The 20,950-nt window shown below is 45.6% G+C and overlaps 1 protein-coding gene across 11 annotated transcripts in view; it reads left to right on the plus strand.

Annotated features, from left to right (window-relative positions):
• TPK1 (thiamin pyrophosphokinase 1) overlaps window positions 1–20,950 on the plus strand; it is a 448,208-nt gene that overhangs the window by 378,233 nt on the left and 49,025 nt on the right. For 10 of the 11 annotated variants that reach the window (XM_081165242.1, XM_081165241.1, XM_081165247.1 and 7 more), the window contains one exon: window positions 9,874–9,985. In XM_081165242.1, coding sequence (XP_081021368.1) covers window positions 9,874–9,985 — 112 coding nt within the window. Of the gene's footprint in view, window positions 1–9,873; window positions 9,986–16,860; window positions 17,347–20,950 lie in introns of those variants that run through there. The other variant, XM_081165244.1, reaches the window with a different exon arrangement.

A 20,950-nucleotide genomic window follows, 5' to 3' on the forward strand; every position in this document is an offset into this window, starting at 1 on the left:
TAATAAAAGTTTTGGGACGCGGGTGGCGCTGTGGGTAAAACCTCAGCGCCTAGGACTTGCCGATCGCATGGTCGGTGGTTCGAATCCCCGTGGCGGGGTGAGCTCCCATCTTTCGGTCCCAGCTCTTGCCCACCTAGCAGTTTGAAAGCACCCCTAAGTGCAAGTAGATAAATAGTAGATAAATAAATGCCCCATGATATTCTTGTAAAGAAGCTGGTAAAATGCGGTCTTGACTATGCTACCACTCAGTGGATTTGTAACTGGCTGACTGACCGAACCCAAAGGGTGCTCATCAATGGTTCCTCTTCATCCTGGAGAAGAGTGACTAGTGGGGTGCCACAGGGTTCTGTCTTGGGCCCGGTCTTATTCAACATCTTTATCAACGACTTGGATGATGGACTCAAGGGCATCCTGATCAAATTTGCAGATGACACCAAACTGGGAGGGGTGGCTAACACCCCAGAGGACAGGATCACACTTCAAAACGACCTTGACAGATTAGAGAACTGGGCAAAAACAAACAAGATGAACTTTAACAGGGAGAAATGTAAAGTATTGCACTTGGGCAAAAAAAATGAGAGGCACAAATACAAGATGGGTGACACCTGGCTTGAGAGCAGTACATGTGAAAAGGATCTAGGAGTCTTGGTTGACCACAAACTTGACATGAGCCAACAGTGTCACGCGGCAGCTAAAAAAGCCAATGCAATTCTGGGCTGCATCAATAGGAGTATAGCATCTAGATCAAGGGAAGTAATAATGCCACTGTATTCTGCTCTGGTCAGACCTCACCTGGAGTACTGTGTCCAGTTCTGGGCACCACAGTACAAGAAGGACACTGACAAACTGGAACGTGTCCAGAGGAGGGCAACCAAAATGGTCAAAGGCCTGGAAACGATGCCTTATGAGGAACGGCTAAGGGAGCTGGGCATGTTTAGCCTGGAAAAGAGGAGGTTAAGGGGTGATATGATAGCCATGTTCAAATATATAAAAGGATGTCACATAGAGGAGGGAGAAAGGTTGTTTTCTGCTGCTCCAGAGAAGCGGACACGGAGCAATGGATGCAAACTACCAGAAAGAAGATTCCACCTAAACATTAGGAAGACCTTCCTGACAGTAAGAGCTGTTTGACAGTGGAATTTGCTGCCAAGGAGTGTGGTGGAGTCTCCTACTTTGGAGGTCTTTAAGCAGAGGCTTGACAACCATATGTCAGGAGTGCTCTGATGGTGTTTCCTGCTTGGCAGGGGGTTGGACTCGATGGCCCTTGTGGTCTCTTCCAACTCTATGATTCTATGATTCTAGGTACCGCTTTCTAGTGGGAAGGTAAACGACGTTTCCGTGTGCTGCGCTGGTGCCAGTTCGCCAGAGCAGCTTCGTCACGCTGGCCACGTGACCCAGAAGTATCTGCGGACAGCGCTGGCTCCCAGCCTCTAGAGTGAGATGAGCGCACAACCCTAGAGTCTGTCAAGACTGGCCCGTACGGGCAGGGGTACCTTTACCTTTAATAAAAGTTTTACCATGTATTGAGCAATACGTCTAGAAAGCCTCAAGTTATCAGCCTGCTTACAGCACTACACTATATCAAATTTCACATGGTTGGGTGGGGGTTGACACTTGTGAGATACCAGGCCAAAATTGTGACCCCTAGATAAGAGCAAAGACTTCAGCCCACCTCCGTTCAGAAACGAAACTCTGTGAAAAGGAGGATTGACATGCAAGTTTTTGGCTCAGAGGCCAAAGCAAGCTAAATCTGTAGTTTTGGGAGGAGGATATTTTGGCACTCCTGCCATTTCTTTGCAATTTGTTCATTTGTAAATAAGTCAGATATGTTTTAGGTATGGAAAAAGTCACTGTACTTCATTTCTTCATAAGGAACCAACTACACAAAAGCTAGCTTTACATTTTCCACCTCTCAAGAGATGGAAGTAAAAGGAGGACTGTGCAGCCTCTGACCCACAGAGCCAAACACAACTGCAGTCATGTATGGAGGACTCCAGACCTTTTGCTTTTGCTGACTACCTGGGATTGCAAAACCAAGGGGGCCTGATATAGCAGCACCTGTTCTACAATACACCAGCTCCACTTAACTGATTGCATCAAAGGGGAAGGTGAGATAGCAAAGATCTTCTGGCTGGGCACAAATGCTGCTTAGTTCTTGAGTCCCCACCTGCTTTCTCAACTGGTGCAGTCCAGATGCAGCCTCAATGAGAAGTAGGCCTGTGCATGTGAGTCCTAGAACAAAATCTTGTAATTTGGGGGAATCCTGTTCCAGCTAGTCATGCCTGCCTTTATGCTATCCTGTTCCCTTCTCACCCACCCACAAAAAAACAAGTCAACATTCTGAGCAGGCTCAATCCTCTTTGAGGCATTTTTGGATTTCCCCTTCCCCTGTGATTTTTATTCCTAAAGAATTTTTGTACTTCGGCAAAACTCCAAGCCTGTTGATACTTCTCTCTTGTTTGTAGTTAGTTCTGTAAGTGTGCAGGATTAATTCTTTCTTTGCTGTGCTTTAATTTGTATCCCCATATCGCCCTTTGTAGTGAGAGGACAAAAATGAAATGGACTCAAGAAATTAGCTTCAACCAGAATACTTTTCTGAGATTTTGTATGACTGCAGGACTTGCTGTTGTGTAATCCATTCTGTTTTGTTTCCTTGTGCTGGATCACAAAATAATTTCTGATAGCCTTTGGTGATCTTCTGATATTGCAGTCTAATTCTGTAGGGATAATTCATCAGCATTATGGCTATGATGATAAATGAGATGCCAGAAAGAAACAGATTCTGCTTTCGGAGGTTTGTGCATTTTGAGAAAATGGTCTCCGCTTGAGCTACTGTAATACATCCAGCAGGAAGTCACTATGAATGTAGTAGGGTCAGAAACATTTTATATGGTTGTGATTTCTCCCCAAGCATCCTATTCCATTCTTGTTGAAATATATGACTTAAAATTACTAGGGGTCTTATATGACTGTGCTGAAAGTTCCTGATACTGCATTCTCTTACTTGAAAGTAAATGCTATAAATATTATCAGGACTGATTTCTAAGTAATTTGAAATCCAAAACAAATTTCAGTCTTGCTCCATCTTCCACGTGGCAACCCTTGATCATCTTGGTTACCCTCCTCTGCACACTATACAGTGGTACCTCAGGTTACGGACATTTCAGGTTACAGACTCCACTAACCCAGAAATATTACCTCGGGTTAAGAACTTTGCTTCAGGATGAGAACAGAAATCGTGCTCTGGCAGCGCGGCGGCAGTGGGAGGCCCCATTAGCTAAAGTGGTGCTTCAGGTTAAGAACAGTTTCAGGTTAAGAACGGACCTCCAGAACGAATCAAGTTCTTAACCCAAGGTACCATACAAGGTAGGATAAGCTTTTTTTGCTGCTGCATCACACTGCTGACTCATGTTAAGCTTGTGGCCCACCAAGATCCCTAGATCCTTTTCACATGTACTACTGACAAGCCAGGTGTCCCCCATCTTATACTGGTATAGCTAGATCTTCCTGCCTAAGTGTAGAACCTGACATTTGTTCCTATTGAAATTCGTTTTCTTAGTTTTGGCCCAGTTCTCCAATCTGTTAAAGTCATATTGAATCCTGATTTGTCTTCTTCGGCATTAGCTACTCCTCCCAGTTTGGTGTCATCTGGCATTAGAACAACAATGGCCCGTTCCATTCAGTTTGGACTGATTCACAAGTAACACTAGGCCAAACCAGGAGAGGAGTGCATCAGTCACGATGTCCTCTCTAGAAACCCTTGTGTTCACACTAAGCCAAACCATTTTCATATGGTTTCTAGAGAGGACATCGTGACTGAGGCACGCCTCTCCTGGTCCTGCTCCAGCTGCACTGCTGTAAGCTAAAACATGGTTTGGCTTAGCATGTAAGCTGATGGGGGCTCATGGTTTGTCTCACTCTCTAGAGATCATAGGATTGAATGCTCCTCCATGCAAACAGTTCCCTCTATACAGAAAACTAGATGCCAATTCTGGTCTAGCCAATCACTTGGCATCTACTAGTTTTCTATATGCAGGCACTGGGGATGGCGGGGTGTGTGACAGCATTCCGTCTTCTGAGTTCCCCACATGCTCTGTGAAATGGTATGGGCTTGCCATAAGAATATATTGTTTTTGCTAGAGAACATTCAAACAGGAGGCATGAAAAGGAAAGAAACTGAGGTTTCGCTGGTGTCCAGCTTAGGTCAACGCAGGCAAGCACATTTTATATTCATAGTGGTGCTTCCAGGTCCCATGTATGTAATGAAATGGGAGAGGAGGTGCCCTGCAAAGAAAAGATGAAATTCAGGTATATCTTTATCAAGAAAACCTCCAAAGACATTTTTATCATTCAGCTTTGTGCCACAGTGTGGTAAATGAGTTATGAATTAAAGACTTGCTTCCATTGCCACGAGGCTGTTTCTCCAACCCCTGTACGGTTTTGCTAGTCACAAAAGCCACATTTAATGAATAACTCCTAATCCTTCAGGCTTTCTAGTCAAAACTATACGTTAATGTGAGTAAAACATAAAAATGAAATTACCGTATTTTTCGCCCCATAAGACGCACCGGCCCATAAGACGCACCTAGATTTTTTGGGGGAAAATAAAGGGAAAAAAATTTATTTCCACCCCAGGTGCGCTGCAAGGATCCCACCGGGTGCGCTGAGCTCAGCGCGCCCCAAGCTTCTAGGTGCGTGCAAGCAGTCCGCTGCCGCCCCAAGCCTCGCGCACCCGGTGGGACCTCCTGCCGGGCTCGCGAGGCTTGCAGGCATTCGCCCCATAAGACGCACCCCGATTTCCCCTTCATTTTTGGAGGGGAAAAAGTGCGTCTTATGGGGCGAAAAATACGGTATATGAACAAAACCATATGAAAAGCTCAGTCTCATTTTGGTTAAAATGCTTTAAAAAAAAAAAAGCACACACAAACACACATTTGGATGTTTTCCTCAAAAGGCTGAACTTAAAAACTGATCTTTATTTTCCATCACCAGCAATGAAATGAAAACGGAAAAAGAACTGAATCAATTTTTCTGATTGATCAGAATTTTTCAAAAATGGTTTAATAAGACAAAAATCAATGGAATCTCATTATATAACATGATTTTTATCAGCAGTTACATTAATTAAAGCACGGTCAGACTTGGATCCAGAAGAAAAAATGTTAAAGCTCTGTTCAGGTTTTTTACTTTGGTGGTGGTATCTCAGCAACTAAAGCATAAAAGGGAATAATTAGCCACCTTGGCATTGGGTATTGTTTTGCTTTTAATGTTAAAACCTTGAGGTGCTTCTGCTCCACTTTATCCTGACTGACTTGTGACCCCCTGAGATATTAAATCAACACTACAGCCAGTTGGACACCACAGTAGACTTGATGCTCAACAGCAGCGGTGGATCTAGATTGCAGACTACGGGTACAATTGCACTGTAGTCAATTAAGCTACAGTCCACCAATTTTCTTCATTGCAACTGTGATGCCCCTCCTCACTGCATTTCCCTACTTCTGCTGTCCCATGAGATTTTTCTCTAGGTCCCTAACCAGATTTGAGGCTCTTATCTTTAAAATATTTGGGAGACAGATAAGAAATGTGAAATAGATGCTAAAACATGGAAAAAACTGTAGACTAGGAAACCAGTGAGATCCATTTTAGCATATGAGAGAGAATACAATTAAAGGGTATTGTCAGTGGTATATAATTCTGGTTCAGCTATCAGATATACAGTGGTACCTCGGGTTAAGTGCTTAATTCGTTCCGGAGGTCCGTTCTTAATCTGAAACTGTTCTTAACCTGAAGCACCACTTTAGCTAATGGGGCCTCCTGCTGCCACTGTGCCGCCGGAGCACGATTTCTGTTCTCATCCTGAAGCAAAATTCTTAACCTGAAGCACTATTTCTGGATTAGCGGAGTCTGTAACCTGAAGCGTATGTAACCCGAGGTACCACTGTAACTTCTGGCCCAGACTGGCAAGACAGTCTGAACACTTAGTACCACCTTTGGCAGGAGTGTCTAGTAGTGAAGGACTCTTGACAATAAATTGCTAATATAATTGGGGATCCTGTGCAAGCTACATCACGGCTAGCACTACTATCTGTCTCTAAGGATTCAAATGTGGGTATCAAACCCAGAGAACTGTTAACTTTTTGGTCAATGACCACCAGACTACTGATTGCCCAGAAATGGAAATTGCTGCATGATTTAAATATTTTGTCATGGTACAATAATTTATGGAAGATTACCATATCTGAGTAGTTTACACACAGGTTAAATGGTGTTGAAAGGTACTGAAAACGCAAACCTTTTCTGCCATTTGGTGGAACTTCGTTACATATGGCAATAACAGTAACCTACATATTTGTTACCAACGACATCATGTGCAGGATTCCGTTTTGTGTGTCCCCCCCCCACCTTTGTTGTTATTTTTTAAAAAAGAAAGTCTACAGCTCTTGCTGATATATCTCTGAGCCACAAAGGGCAGCTGTAGCAGCTTGCCTTAGCAATACTTTAAGAAAGCGTTCATCCTTGGACTCTTGTGAGTTGATGACAACAAGGAGTTAAGTGGGAGACTGAGAATGCCTCCCTTTGCACCCTTGCAGTCTAAAACGGATGCCTTTGTAGCTCATTTGAAGGTTTCGCTTGATGGATCCTAGAAACTGTAGAAGGTGTGTTGGGCCTCTGCTTTTGAACACTGTAGTTTATTATGCATAATAACAGCTCTCTGCTGGCATTGCCCTTGCTTGTTAACATTTTAAAATCCTGAATAATTTTTACTAAATGTATTATTTAAAATACTAAGATATGTGTTAATTACTTGCTAACCTTTTCTTCCAGTGACTTTAGAAATGAGTATTCTGTCATTCTCTTCTTTTTTAGCAGTCAGAGTCACTATGAAACAGAAAGAATATCTCAAGCTATATAACAAATGTCACCAAGCGTGTGTGTGTGTGTGTGTGTGTGTGTGTGTGTGTGTGTTTTGTACACAAGGGTTGTTGTTCCCTCTTCAGCAAATTTAGACTTTCTCAGCATAGCAAAAACAGAGAAATTTTCAGAACAGCACCTCTGTGACTTTTTTGATATGGTGCTTATAAATGATGCTTAGCATTTATATAACGTTCTCTCCCCTACTCCCAGCACTTCATACTAAAAATGTGTATATTATTATTATTATTATTATTATTATTATTATTATTATTATTACATTTCTATACTGCCATTCATCCGAAGATCACAGGGCAGTTTACAATATAAAAACATAAAAATGGATACTGTATGTGTATGTGATCGACATAAGATTGAAACCAGGAACTTCCCGGCTACAATCCAAAACTCACTTGCTAATGAATAAGACCTCCTGAACTTCAACACACTTTCAAGCAGTCAAAGATGAGCTTGTGTGGCACAGCACTATGGTGCACTGGTTTCCATGGTGTGCCGTTGCACCACAATCCTATGCATGCTTATGGAAAAGTAAACTCCAGTTGGCTCAGTGATGCTTAACTATAAGAACACAGGTAAGCGTGCATAGGATTGCAGCTATAGCCGTGTACTTTCTCTTACTGCAAGTGGCAAAATTGTTCTAGGAAGGTAAGATTCACAGGACAAGCATGTGGCAATGCCGAGACCTTTGGCTTAAGTGCCCCTGATGTGTCTGCGGCTCTGCCATTCCCATTGTAAGCAGGACAACATTGGGCAGAAAAGAGTCAATGGGCGGAAGGTGAACTGGGTGCTTAGCAGGCGCCATATGTGGGAGGAGGAAGATGCAGGAGGTATGGATATGGGAAGGAGGCATGGACCTGGGTGTGCAGGTGAAATGAGTGCAAGCAAGGCTTCAGAACAGAAAAGAGGCAAATTGAGAAATGGGGTGGGAAGATGGAAAGTGAGCTTAATAGTTGAATGGGGTGGGAAATGGAAGCTCTAAGGGGTTAATGTGGTGGCAATAGCTGTGGGCGGCAAGCAGATTGAGCAGCGGTGCAGCCCTTAGTAAGATATAAGGTTATCATTTCAGTTTACATTGCATCATCGTTCACAATAATTTCTGCTTCAGAGAGATACCTCTGGTTTCCCATGGACTCACAAGCTTACAAACTAAACAAACTAGTTTAAGCAAAAACTAACAGAAATAACAAACTCTCATCAGCTTTCCACTCCAATTACAACCCATTATCACCCCAAAGGGATTGTCCTAATATGCACAGTAGAAACTAGTATCCTTCCTATATTTTATGTCATACAAGGGATTTCTATTGCAGCCATAAATTAAGATTTATTTTTTTTTAAAAAGGCATAAACAGTATTTTCTCAAACCCTGGAGAATTTTAAAATACTGTTTATATGACTTCATTTGACATCCTTAGAATTGTACTGATCCTTCAGAGCCGAGTTTATAAATATCTGTAAAGCTAAGCTTTTAGTCAAACTTATAAGAAAACATAAGAAATGGCCTCCTGGATCCGACTGAGGCTTCCTCTAGACCAGCCAGGTGCTTCTGGAAAGCTCACAAGCAGAGCTGTACCCAAATCTGCCTCCCTCTTTCACAAGGAGGGTGAAAATCTTGATGATTTTTTCCAGTAGTGTTGTGGGTCCTCTTTCTTACTGCCTTGCCCCACACTGTGGCACAGGGTTCTTTACACACAGTCTTTCTTTTTTGCACACTTCCTAGGATGCCCATGTGACCGTGCAACATTGTAGTCTAGGTGGTGTTGCAACAAAGAAAGCTTGTGTGTGTGAAGAGCTCCCTAACGCTCTACATTTGTGCAGGGCATTTTAAGCATGTTGCAGTGAGAAGCAGACTCATCAGTCACTTTTCAACAGTGCATATGTGCATCTCAACACAAAATTCCTTCAAATTTTTCTGCCCCAGCCTCTTTGCAGGCCACTTTGTTTTGCTCTCTCAGATTGCTGAAAATAAAGGGAGTGAAAAGTTCAGCACAGCACTAGCATGAAGGCAAGAGCCCTCCCCATTGTCTCCCCCCCGCCCTGGGCATGGATATTCATAGCTATTCTACCACTTAATCTAGAGATTCCAATTACCGGTAGCAATGGTGGCTATTAGCAGGGGGGATTTTTGTCTTTCACATTTCAGCACGTCCTGTGCAATGCCAACATTCGGTGCCCCCCTCCCAGCCTCTTGCCTTCCATTCTGCTCAGTCCAGCGCCCTGTGCTGCCCTCAACCTGCTTCTCCAGCCCCATTGACCACAGTATCTTTCTGGAGAGTTGGAAACACTATGCTTCCGTGTTTCAACTCTGGCCTCCAGGACCATTTCCAGGAAGTAGTGGGGGTAAGCACTGTTTATTGCCGTGGGCATTGTCCTGTGGCATCTCTCAGGGCTCCGTCTTGTCCTCATGCTGTTTAGCATCATCTGAGGACCCCCTGCCACGCTTTACAGTTAAAAGTATTTTGTGGGACCTACCTCTTGTGTTTAATTGGTAATGTGCTGCTTTTGAAAGGAACTGGTTTCCTTGCTTTTATAATTGTATGCACTGTTTGACTTGTATGCTGATATAGTTGTTGCTGCCTCTGAAATCTTACAACAAAAGGTGGATAAGAAATCAAATAAATAAATCTGGTGGCAGCCATGTCTCCACACCCCATTAAGAGTTTACATGGAATCCACTGAACATTTCATGTTGAGCAGGTTCTATTGGGAGGAACCCAGGCATCACTTTGATCTTTGTTGAGTTTAAGAGGGTTAAGGGCTTTCTACCAAACAAATTTGCATGGAATTGCAGTGTTAGGCACATGGTGTTCCACATCACAATTTAACGGCAGTGATGTGCCTAATCTGTAGCTTCTTTGTGCATAAAAGTGTGTTGTTTACATAATCATGTGCTTCCTGATCAGTGGACACTAAACCAAAGTTCTTTCTGTGTTGCAGGGAAAGCACAAACTACGTGTAAACACAGGACTAGAAGGCAACTGGTGCGGCCTCATTCCCATTGGGAGCTCTTGCGACTGCGTCACGACAAAAGGCTTGAAGTGGAATCTCGGTAAGGAAGGCATTTTGCTACCAGACATATTTTTTCTCCTTTTAGGACAGTTTTCTAGATTCTCCGGGAGGTTGGGTGTGATGGGACGATGAGCTGCTTGTGCGTAAAATCCAAGTCCCTCAGAGTTTGATCAAGTTTGCAAACCTCTGTCTGTAACGGAGCCCCTTAAACATGGCTCCCTCAGTCGCTGGCAGATTCCGACAGTGGTTGCTTTCGGAATCGCTTCCAACATAAAAGCTCCTTAACGGAAACACGTCTTCTGGACTCTCTGCGTGACAGTTTCCGGCGAGGAGTGGGTGTCCCTACGGGAGGTCCTGAAACCTCCCCACTGCCCTCGCTGGAAGTGTCTCGGAGCCATCCCTCCTGCTCACTTTCCCTCAGCTCAGCTCCTCTCCCCCTACTGGTTCCCTCTTCCGCTGCTGAGTCTCTCCCAACCTGTGTGAGCCCTTCCACCTCCCTTCCTTCCGATGGCAGTTCCCTGACATCCACCTCCCCTCCAGGGCCCCCTTCACCCCCTCCCGCCCCCTCCTCTATGGGCGGTGAGGAGGCAAAACCCCGGAAGGAACTTCCTTCATCTTCCGATGTCTCGAACACTTCTCTCCACCTGTTGCGGTTCCTGGTCTCGAAGTACTCCTCCTCCTCAGAGTCCATCTCCCCTTCCCCTTCCGAATCCGTGAATCCTTCCAACTCCTCCTCTTCATCGGTGGTGCCAAAGTATTCCCTCCAGAACCTCTCCACAGGCTGAGGTTTTCTTGGGAACCTTTGATGGAACGTTTCTATCAATACCTCGTCATTGATATCTTCTGCCATTACCCAAGTGTTTTCTGACTCCGGTTCTCCTTCCCACGCTACCAAATACTCCACATGATCCCCCTTCCACCTGGCGTCGACGATTTCTGCCACATGGCTGCTGCATTCCCTTTCTTCTATGACCGGTCCCCGAGTGGACATCCCTTCCCGTCCCCCCTCATACAGTGACAGTAACGACCTGTGAAATACTGGATGCAGTTTCATGTGGTTGGGTAACCGGAGCCTGAAAGCCACTGGGTTGACTTGTTGAATGACCTCAAATGGACCCAACCTCATGGGTCTTAATTTCTTGCAACCTCCTTTGAACGGCAACCCTTGGGTTGTCAGCCACACCCGATCTCCCACCCTTATGGTTTCACCTTCCCTTCGGTTCTTGTCTGCCTGCCTCTTGTATTCTTCCTTCGCCCTTTCTAAGTTGAGTTGGAGCTGACGATGGATTGCTTCCATTTCTTCTACAAAATGCTCGGCTGCCGGGACGCTCCATCTCTCCCCTCCTCCCCCTGGGAATGCCCTGGGATGACACCCATAATTAGCCAAGAAGGGGCTCATCCCTGTGGACACATTCTCTGCATTGTTGTAGGCAAATTCCGCCAGCGCTAACTTCTCTACCCAGTCATTCTCTCTGTCATTGACATAACACCTCAGGTATTGCTGGAGGACACCGTTTGCTCTTTCCGCCTGCCCGTTGGTTTCAGGGTGCCGGGCAGTCGAAAAGTTGACCTCCACCTGCAGTAAGCTCATGAGCTTCCTCCAGAACCTGGAAGTAAATTGTTTTCCCCTGTCTGAGACCACCCTCAATGGCACCCCGTGCAACCTAAAAATGTGTTCTACAAATAACTTCGCTGTCTCTTCCGCCGTGACTGCATGCGAGCAGGCTACAAAGTGGCACATCTTTGTCAGTAGGTCTACCACCACCATGATGGCTGTTTTCCCCTTGGACTTTGGCAGATCAGTCATAAAATCTATCGACACTGCCTCCCAAGGTAGGTCGTTCTGGGGTTGGTAAGGGTTCTAATAGCCCCGCCGGCGCCCGCCTCTCCCCTTTGGCTCGCTGGCATTGCTCACACCCTCTTACATATTCCCGTACATCTTCCCTCACCTTAGGCCACCAAAATTCCCTGGTGACCAACCACATGGTTTTGTGTTGTCCAAAATGCCCCGCCGTGGGGCTGTCGTGCAACTGCTTGAGTACCCTCCCCCTTAAGTCTCCTTTGGGGATATACAGTGCCCCTTTGTAATACAACGCTCCATTTCTTTCCTCGAAACCCCCTGGTTCCTCTCCCTCACCCCTAAGACCTCTGAGCTTATTCTGGGCATATTCATCATTCTCTGTTTCCTCTACCAGTTCTCTTTGCCCCACCAATGCCGCCCCACACACCCAGTGGTCCTCTGGGATGACATGTCTCTCTTCTGGTGCCCCCTCCCCTTCCAAATATTCAGGTTTGCGTGAGAGAGCGTCCGCCCTAACATTTTCTGCACCTGGCACATAACAAATTTCAAAGTGGAATTTGGAGAACTCCTGGGCCCATCTCACTTGCCGTTGGTTGAGCACTTGTGCCGTTCTCCAATACTCTAAGTTCTTGTGGTCCGTGCACACTTGCACCTTATGTTGTGCCCCAATTAATAAATGCCTCCATCTCCTGAACGCTTCATGAATAGCTAGTAGTTCTCGGTCATACACCGTGTAGTTCCTCTCAGATTTGTTCAGCTTTCGCGAAAAAAAGGCACACGGTCTCCACTCCGACTTCTCCTTCCCCCCAGGCTGTAGAAGCACCGCCCCCACAGCCCGGTCTGATGTGTCCGTCTCCACTCGCATCGGTTTTTGTAAATCCACATGCAAGAGCTGTTCTTCCGAAGCAAACGCCCTTTTCAGTTCCTCAAAAGCTCGCTCCGCCTCCGCCGTCCAAACGAATTTCCTCTTACTGCTGAGACAGTCCGTAATGGGAGCCGTCAAGTGGGCAAAATTTCTGATGAACTTCCGATAGAAGTTTCCAAATCCAAGGAATCTTTGCACATCCTTCCTTGTTTTCGGTGTTTTCCATTCCAGTACCGCTTGGACCTTGCCAGGATCCATAGCCAATCCCTTGTCCGACAAGCGGTACCCCAGGAATTCCACCTCCTTGGCATGAAACTGACACTTCTCTAATTTCACCCACAGCTGATTGGCTTGCAGTCTGCCCAACACTTCCCTGACGTCTTTTACATGCTGCTCCTCAGTCTCTGAATATACTAACACGTCATCTAAGAAGGCCACACAATTCTTGTAAAGCAAAGGCCCCAGGACGTGGTTTATAAACGATTGAAAGCACGCGGAGCCTGCTTGTAGGCCGAAGGGCATAACTAAATATTCAAATGCCCCCAAAGGGGTGAACACGGTGGTTTTCCATTCATCCCCCTTCCTTATTCGTATCAGGTTGTACGCCCCCCTCAGGTCCAGTTTAGTAAAAATCTTTCCCTGCCTGACCCTTGTCAAAATGTCATCAATTCTGGGCATCGGGAAAGTTACTGGTTCTGACACTGCATTCAAGGCCCTGAAGTCCACTACAAGCCTGAGTTTGTCCGTGTTTTTTTTGTCCACAAAAAACACTGGGCTGCCCCCCACCGCCCTGGACTCTCTGATGAACCCTCTCTTCAGGTTCTTGTCAATGAACTCCCTTAGCTTCTGCATCTCTCTGTCTGACATGGCATACAGCTTGCCTACAGGGAGCTGTGCCCCAGGTAGTAAATTGATTTGACAGTCAAAGGGTCTGTGTGGGGGTAGTTTGTCTGCCTCCCTCTCGCTGAAAACGTTGCTCAGGTCGGCGTACTGTTGGGGAACCTTCCCCTTCTCCGTTACTTCTGTCCCTGCTAGAGTGGCTCTGGCCCCTCCTTGAGCCTCCCGCTCTTTGCAGTGTTCTAGACAATGCGCTGACCCAAAGGAGACCACTCTCTGATGCCAGCCCACTAGCGGATCATGTAACGCTAGCCAGCTCATCCCCAAAATAATGGGAGCTCCTCCCAAGGTAGCCACATTAAACGCTATTAGCTCAGTGTGTCTTGCTACCCTCATTATCATTGGGACGGTCTGCTGGCTGACTTCTCCTCCCAGCAGCTCCCTTCCATCGATCGTGGTCACCTGCAAAGGGTTACTTAAAGGGATAGTCTGTATCTGGTGCTCAGCAGCAAACTCCTTACTCATGAAATTGCAGGAGCTGCCTGAGTCCAATAGCGCCTTTATCTTTAGTGGGTGTCCGTTAGGCAGCTCTAGGAACACCTCTATCACTAGGGCGGGTTTAGGAGGTTCCGGTGTGGGCACTTTCACTGCTCTTTGGCCTGGCTGCTGTGCCCCGACGGTGGCAGCCAGGCGTTGGCTTTTACTTGCTCCGGTACCTTTTCCTCCCTCTCCCCAACAGCTCCCGCCATTCCTTGCCATTCCTTTCTTTGGGGGCAGACTCTGGCAAAATGACCTGGCTGTTGGCAGAGATAACATTTCTTGGCGCCCTTCCCCTCCTTCTTCCGCTCTTCACTGGGCTTTGAAATTGCGCGCGCGCGCGCTGTTCCAATTTCCATCGGCTCTCCCGGCGGGAACGGTGGCTTTGGAATCTCTGGAATGCGAAGCTCCCTCCAACGTTCCCCCTTCCCTTCCTGCCTCTCCAAGGCTCTCGCCTCTTGGCGCGCTCCTATGGTCAGCGCTGATTTGGTCAGCTGGTCCATAGACTCCGCCTTGGGCGCCCGGGAAAGTTCATCCTTTACCGCCGAAGCAAGCCCTTCTTCAAAGAGCATTTGAATGGGTTCCGCCGATAGATCCCACCCCAATTTATGGATCAACATGGTAAACTCAGTCCAGTACTCACGAACAGATCGGCTCCCCTGTTTGCACGCCATTAACTGTCTGCGTACCACTCCCTGCTCAATATCGCTGGAATACATCAAATCCATGGCACGAAAAAACTTCCTCGTGTCCTTCAGGATGTCATTGTTTGTTGCCATCAGGGGCCTCACCCAGTCTTTCGCCCCCTGTTCGAGATGCCCAATCACAAAAGCCACCCGCGATTCCTCGTCGGGAAAGTCATCAAACTGCAGGTTAAGGGCATATTGCATCTCTGTCCTAAAGGCATGATAGTCCTTGGGCTCCCCTCCAAACTTCTGCACCAATCCTGGCAACTTTCTGGCGAGCGGGGCGGTTTTCCCCTTCTCTGCATCTTGAGCCCTCCTCTCCTCGAGCCTCGCCGTCTGTAGCGCTAGCTGGATCTCCAACGCCCGGTACCTTTCTTCCAGGCTTGGACCCGCTCCAGCTCCTGCTTCTCCGGTTCCGGCTGGGTTGCTCATGATGCCTTCTCCTGCACAAACTGCTCACAGAGACTGTCGGAATGCTGTGATGGGACGATGAGCTGCTTGTGCGTAAAATCCAAGTCCCTCAGAGTTTGATCAAGTTTGCAAACCTCTGTCTGTAACGGAGCCCCTTAAACATGGCTCCCTCAGTCGCTGGCAGATTCCGACAGTGGTTGCTTTCGGAATCGCTTCCAACATAAAAGCTCCTTAACGGAAACACGTCTTCTGGACTCTCTGCGTGACAGTTTCCGGCGAGGAGTGGGTGTCCCTACGGGAGGTCCTGAAACCTCCCCACTGCCCTCGCTGGAAGTGTCTCTGAGCCATCCCTCCAGCTCCCTTTCCCTCAGCTCACCTCCTCTCCCCCTACTGGTTCCCTCTTCAGCTGCTGAGTCTCTCCCAACCTGTGTGAGCCCTTCCACCTCCCTTCCTTCCGATGGCAGTTCCCTGACATTGGGGTTGGAGTGATGTTCCGCGTCGGAAGAGAATATGTGGCAATGATTTACTTCTAGTTTATTATGTAGGTGCAGAAACCACCCTATCAGCCCATCATTGCATTGTGAGGAAATTGCATTTAGCCTGAAAACAAAAGGTCAATTAATAGTAACTTAAATAGTACCTGTCAGAGCTGCTTCAAGATCCTAGCTCACAGAGGATCACGCTAGCCAGCGGTCATTAAGTAAAAGTCTTTATTGAGTTACAGTTTCCATTCTCAAGCTGCTACTTGCAACTCTACGTCTAATGGCTAGATCGGCGAAGCTCCGTCTGAGTCTCCGCCCCTTGTGCACCAACTTAATATCCTAGCCCTGCTCCACCTTTTCCGCCTGACTGTCCTCCTCTGGGTCCCTCTACCCCCCGGGGTTTCTTCCTTCCTGGATTCTTCTGACGCTGACCCGGACCCTCCTGCCTCCTTGCGCCGGGCTTTAGGACCTGGTTCCCTTTCCGGGCTGCTTACTGCGCCGCCTTCCTCTGCATTTGAACTTGGCGCGCGCGCCCAGCCTTCCACTTTCCTCTTAACCGTTTCTTCGCTCCCCGATGGAGGTGTGGCCACTCCTGACTCATGCCCTCCCTCCTGTGGTGAGCTGCCAGCGCTTGCCCCCTGGCTCCCTCCTTCTTCCCTGCTCCCTGGCGGTGACGCTGGTCCCGATTTCCAACTGCTCTCCCCTGAGTCCCCTCTGGCTCTATCTTCCTGGGGTGCCCCCCTAGACTCCCCCCTTGCCCTGGCCACTGGTGCTCCTTTCTGTGAATCCTCTGATTCACTGGAAAGACTAGGAGATCTCGGGTCGTCGTCATCACTCATCTTTTCTTCTGCCTCCTCCCCTTCGCTCTCTGTTTCCTCCCTTGGCCTTGCCTCTGCTCCTAAACCCCTGACAGTACCATTCTTCATCCTACAAGCAATATTACTTGTGAAGTACTATGTGTAATTGGGCATATCTCAAATGTTTTCCAACCCCCGTGAAACACATGATTTCTGCCATGGAGAAGCCTTCTTGGGTTTCCAGTCACATAGAACAGGCCTACAACATACAGCTGTGTGCACATTACTGCTAAATTTGTGTGGCGGGGGGTGTCTTGTAAGACCTTTGCATTCTTGCTGTTCGTAGGTTGAGGATAGGAAGAAATTTGATCTTTGATGGCATTTCCAGTCATGTGAGGACAGGGGGAGGCAGAATAAGGTTCTGGAGGTCCGTTCTTAACCTGAAACTGTTCTTAACCTGAAGCACCACTTTAGCTAATGGGGCCTCCTGCTGCCGCAGCGCCGCCGCACGATTTATGTTCTCATCCTGAAGCAAAGTTCTTAACCCAAGGTACTATTTCTGGGTTGGCGGAGTCTGTAACCTAAAGCGTCTGTAACCTGAAGCGTCTGTAACCTGAGGAACCACTGTATATAAGCTTGCATCATCACAGAGAGAAATGTGTTTGCTACTGAGAATTCTATTTTTTCAGTAAAAGGTTTGTTGAGGTCATAATACAGTACCCTCTCCAATGTGTTACTCTTCAAGGAGAGCAGGTTTCTAAGGCCTAAATCTCATACTTTATAAGCCATAAAATTGACAGGTAAATAATAGAACAATAGAGGTTATTAAAAGCCCCCTCCCCTTTTGCCCTGAACTGCTTGTATGTCATTTTTTTCTCAGTTCTGGAAAAAAGTATATGGCTGGAGGTCCTTTTATCATAGATAGTTCATTGAAAATAAGAAAGGCAAAATAGGAAAAATAATATGCTATCTTCCCCTCTCATTTCTTCTTTGTGTCCCGTCCCCCCCCCCCCCCGCGCGCGCGCAAAACTGCAGGGAATATATTTGTGGTTTTCTGCTCCTTATCCAAAAACTCCATATTCAGTATTGCAGATAGCTATCCTAAACAGGCACTAGATTTCAGTATATTATTTTCAAAAAGATGGATGAAAGAGGAGGAGGCAAGTTCTGCAAGTTGATACACATTTAAACCAGTCGTGCATGTGAACTGCAAGACTGATTCTGACCTGCAATATGCTGCTTTTGAATGGGGGGTGTGGTGTGGAGCTTAGCCAGGTGTTGATGGTGACACACATGCAATGTACAACATTGTTTCTACAGATCCTGGAATGAAAGGACTAGGCAGTAAATGTGTGGAACTATGAGTCACAAGCTTGTTGATTTACATGGATGATCTGTAGCATTTTATTTAGTTGAAAGACAGCCATTCCCAGCTCGGTGCAAGTGTCCTTGTTACCAGAATACTAGGAACCACCATTCCTCCCAGTCACTTGGGATGGGAAACACTTGTCTGGCTTCAAACACTGGGTCAGTGCTACACCAGGCCCTCTTCTTCATTTCCAACACACCTGAGAGGTTTGCATGACCCATCCCTCAGCAGGTATAGCTTTTGGAGTCAGTGAGACTGCCAAGGAGGCATCTCACTCCCACGCTCCCTCTGGCAAGTAGGCCGTGAGAGTTTTTTATGGGTAATCCAGTGCCCACCAGTCCATGGCTCAGGGTGCTTACCATTTGTTCACTGCTTCTCTCCATCCTTCAAGACCACACTGAACCTGCTTCTTGTGACCTGTTGATGTGGGGGAAAGGATTTTCCCAGATAAAGTCCGTCGTTTGCATAATGGGAATGTGCTGAGTCTGATTTCCAAGTAATATGTGGCAAAACCCCTTTTCTAAACAACAACCATCTGGCCAGTTCACTCTTTTAGGAGATTTGTTTAAATCTTTTTTGTCCAGGATACTGTTGGTGGTGCTAAGAGGCAGCTGATGTTTGACGTCATCTATTTTTCCTCTTACTTTCAATATCTGAATGTTGCATACTAGAACTGCAAATATCATACTGTGGTTTTAATAGAGATAGATAATATAGTTAGTGTATATGTAGAGATCTCATTTGAGAGCTTGCAGACTAGTAATGCAGCAAATACATTTTACAAATAAAAAATGTACTCTGACCCTTTAGAAAGCAATGGAATACCAAATAGAAAAAAAGAAAATACAAGTTGATGAGAATATTAATCAAAAGTGAAATCTATGCACTCTCCCTCCAGCAATAATACTAAATGAAACTGCGTGTCTTGATTACATGTCCAACTCTATGGAAATCAATGAATGTTAGTTCAAACTAGACTTCTCTGTCTCTTTTTTTAAAAAGGTGTAATGTGTGTGTCTACAGTGGGTTTCCCAAGCTCGACTTTACAGGCAGAATCTCTGAGTGCAAAGACACTCTATAGAAGAGAGGACTTCCTTAAACATGTTTTGATTTTGTGACACATTTGTTTTTCTCTTTCTTGGCAAGTATATTTGGTGAGTGCTTTATGTTCCTGAAAACTTGTTTCCTGGAAGATGCTATAAAATGATCTTGAAAACTTGTTTCCTGGAAGATGCTATAAAGTGATCTTTCCAACACATAGGGTTGCCATATTTCAAAATCCGGACACTAAAGCTTGGGGGGTTGGGGTTTTTTTTGGCAAAATCTCCAAAAATCAACATTTCCAATATGGGCTGCCATACACCCAGGTTTTTGCCGCTTTTCAAAATTCTATCCAGACACCATTTTTGATGGGCGAATCCCAGCTATGTCCAGAAAATTCCATACATATGACAGCCCTACAACACAGAAAACAAACATTGCACACTGAGAAGAGGCATTGTATAGATGAGATATTACTATTCAAATAAAAGCTTTAATTTTGATCAAGACCTCAATGTGATATGTTTGGGACTCGGTTACATAATATGCAGATATACGCCAATGTTTCACATTTTCAAGAGACAGAATGGTTCCTGGTAGACACAAGTCCCCGTTTCCTTTTTGATCTTGACATACTTCTGGTTTCAGCACTGTCCTCCAGGTTTCTAAAAAATCAAGTTTCTATGTGAATGACAATTGCAAAGTATCTCTAGGGCACATTTGGAAGGGCATGAACATCATAGTGAAATGTGCTGTGAAGTCTGCCATTTCACGTTTTAAGATGGTGAGGTTCATTTTGAATTGTTACATATAACAACGTATGATAGGCAATCGTGTTTTTTGAACATGTCCTTTAAACTGAATAATAAACACTCAGATGTGTCTAAGTCCTTGACTGAGTAAGCAGAAAATGTCAGGGTGTTGCATCCTTCCCCCCTCTCTGTTCTGCCTATATTGACCTACCCAAACCATTGCTAAAGAATGGATTTGAGTGGCAGCTCAATGGAGATCAGATTCATTATATGGTTAAACACTCTATTCCACATACATATTTTTAAAAGGAAATAGTTATGATCTGTTTACTGCCCTGCTTTTGCTCTGGTGAAGGACAGAAGATGATTTAGTGATGCGAAATAGCAATGGGAGAAGGGTTCAGAGAGTAAACTTTGGTGTGTGGGGATGGAGACCAGTGGTCAGTGAAAAAGCACATTCTTTTCATGTAGAAGTCCTGTCACCAACCTACTTGGAATTGTAAGCAGTAACCAACTTACCGTAAGTGAAAGGTTCCCTTAGCAGCTACTTGATCCAACCTGCCCACCATCTGTATTTGATTTTGTTTTGTTTTCAGTTCATTAGTCAGAACGCTTTGTTTCAAATCCCTTATGGCAGCCATTTGCTGCTCTCTCAGCCGCAGTTGTTCTTTAAGTAAAAGGCAGTCACACCTGATGCCACGGCCGTGCTCTCTTTGGGCCCTGGAACTCGGCATTAGAGCAGCTGCTTCAGCTGCAAATATTTTGCTATGTGTCTTTTGGGGATCAGTCAGTTACTGCATGGTGAAGCCTATTTGAAACACGCTTAAGCAGGGCAGATGTTGCAGTCAAGCCAAGGCTGGTGCTGTGCAGAGCAGTTGTAGCATTCAGAAAGCCAGATCTTTTTTTACAAAAAAGATATTTATTAAGGTTTTCAAAATTTTACAAAGCACACAAAAAAAGAAAAAATACAAAATAAAAATATTTAAAAACAATTCATTCCTTCCATTACTTGACCTTCATTTGCTTATTTCCAGGACCTCCTCACACCTTCCTTTTTTGTATTCCAGTTCAGTTATTTCGTTCAGCAAATCCCTCCCCTCTTTATGTGTCCTAATCATTAGTCATAAAAATATTGTAATTTTAGATTTTTACATATTACATAATAAATCCTTTTTTCATATTCCCTTATAACCTTTCAGCTAAAGACCACTTAGTTTCTATCCAACATCATTCTAACATTCATTAATTTTACAATATTTCTGTAAATAATCTTTGAACTTTTTCCAATCTTCCTCCAGAAAGCCAGATCTTTCTCCTCTCCCCCCTACAAATGCAAAGTAGGCCTAAGCCTAGAATTCAAGGCATCAGATACAGGGTTGCCTAGTGGTCTCTCAGCTAGCAGCGGGCTAGAACTTACATAGCTTCAG

The sequence above is a fragment of the Podarcis bocagei genome (assembly GCF_964188305.1).
Source record: "Podarcis bocagei genome assembly, chromosome: 12".
In the NCBI taxonomy this organism is placed as follows: Eukaryota; Metazoa; Chordata; class Lepidosauria; order Squamata; family Lacertidae; genus Podarcis; species Podarcis bocagei.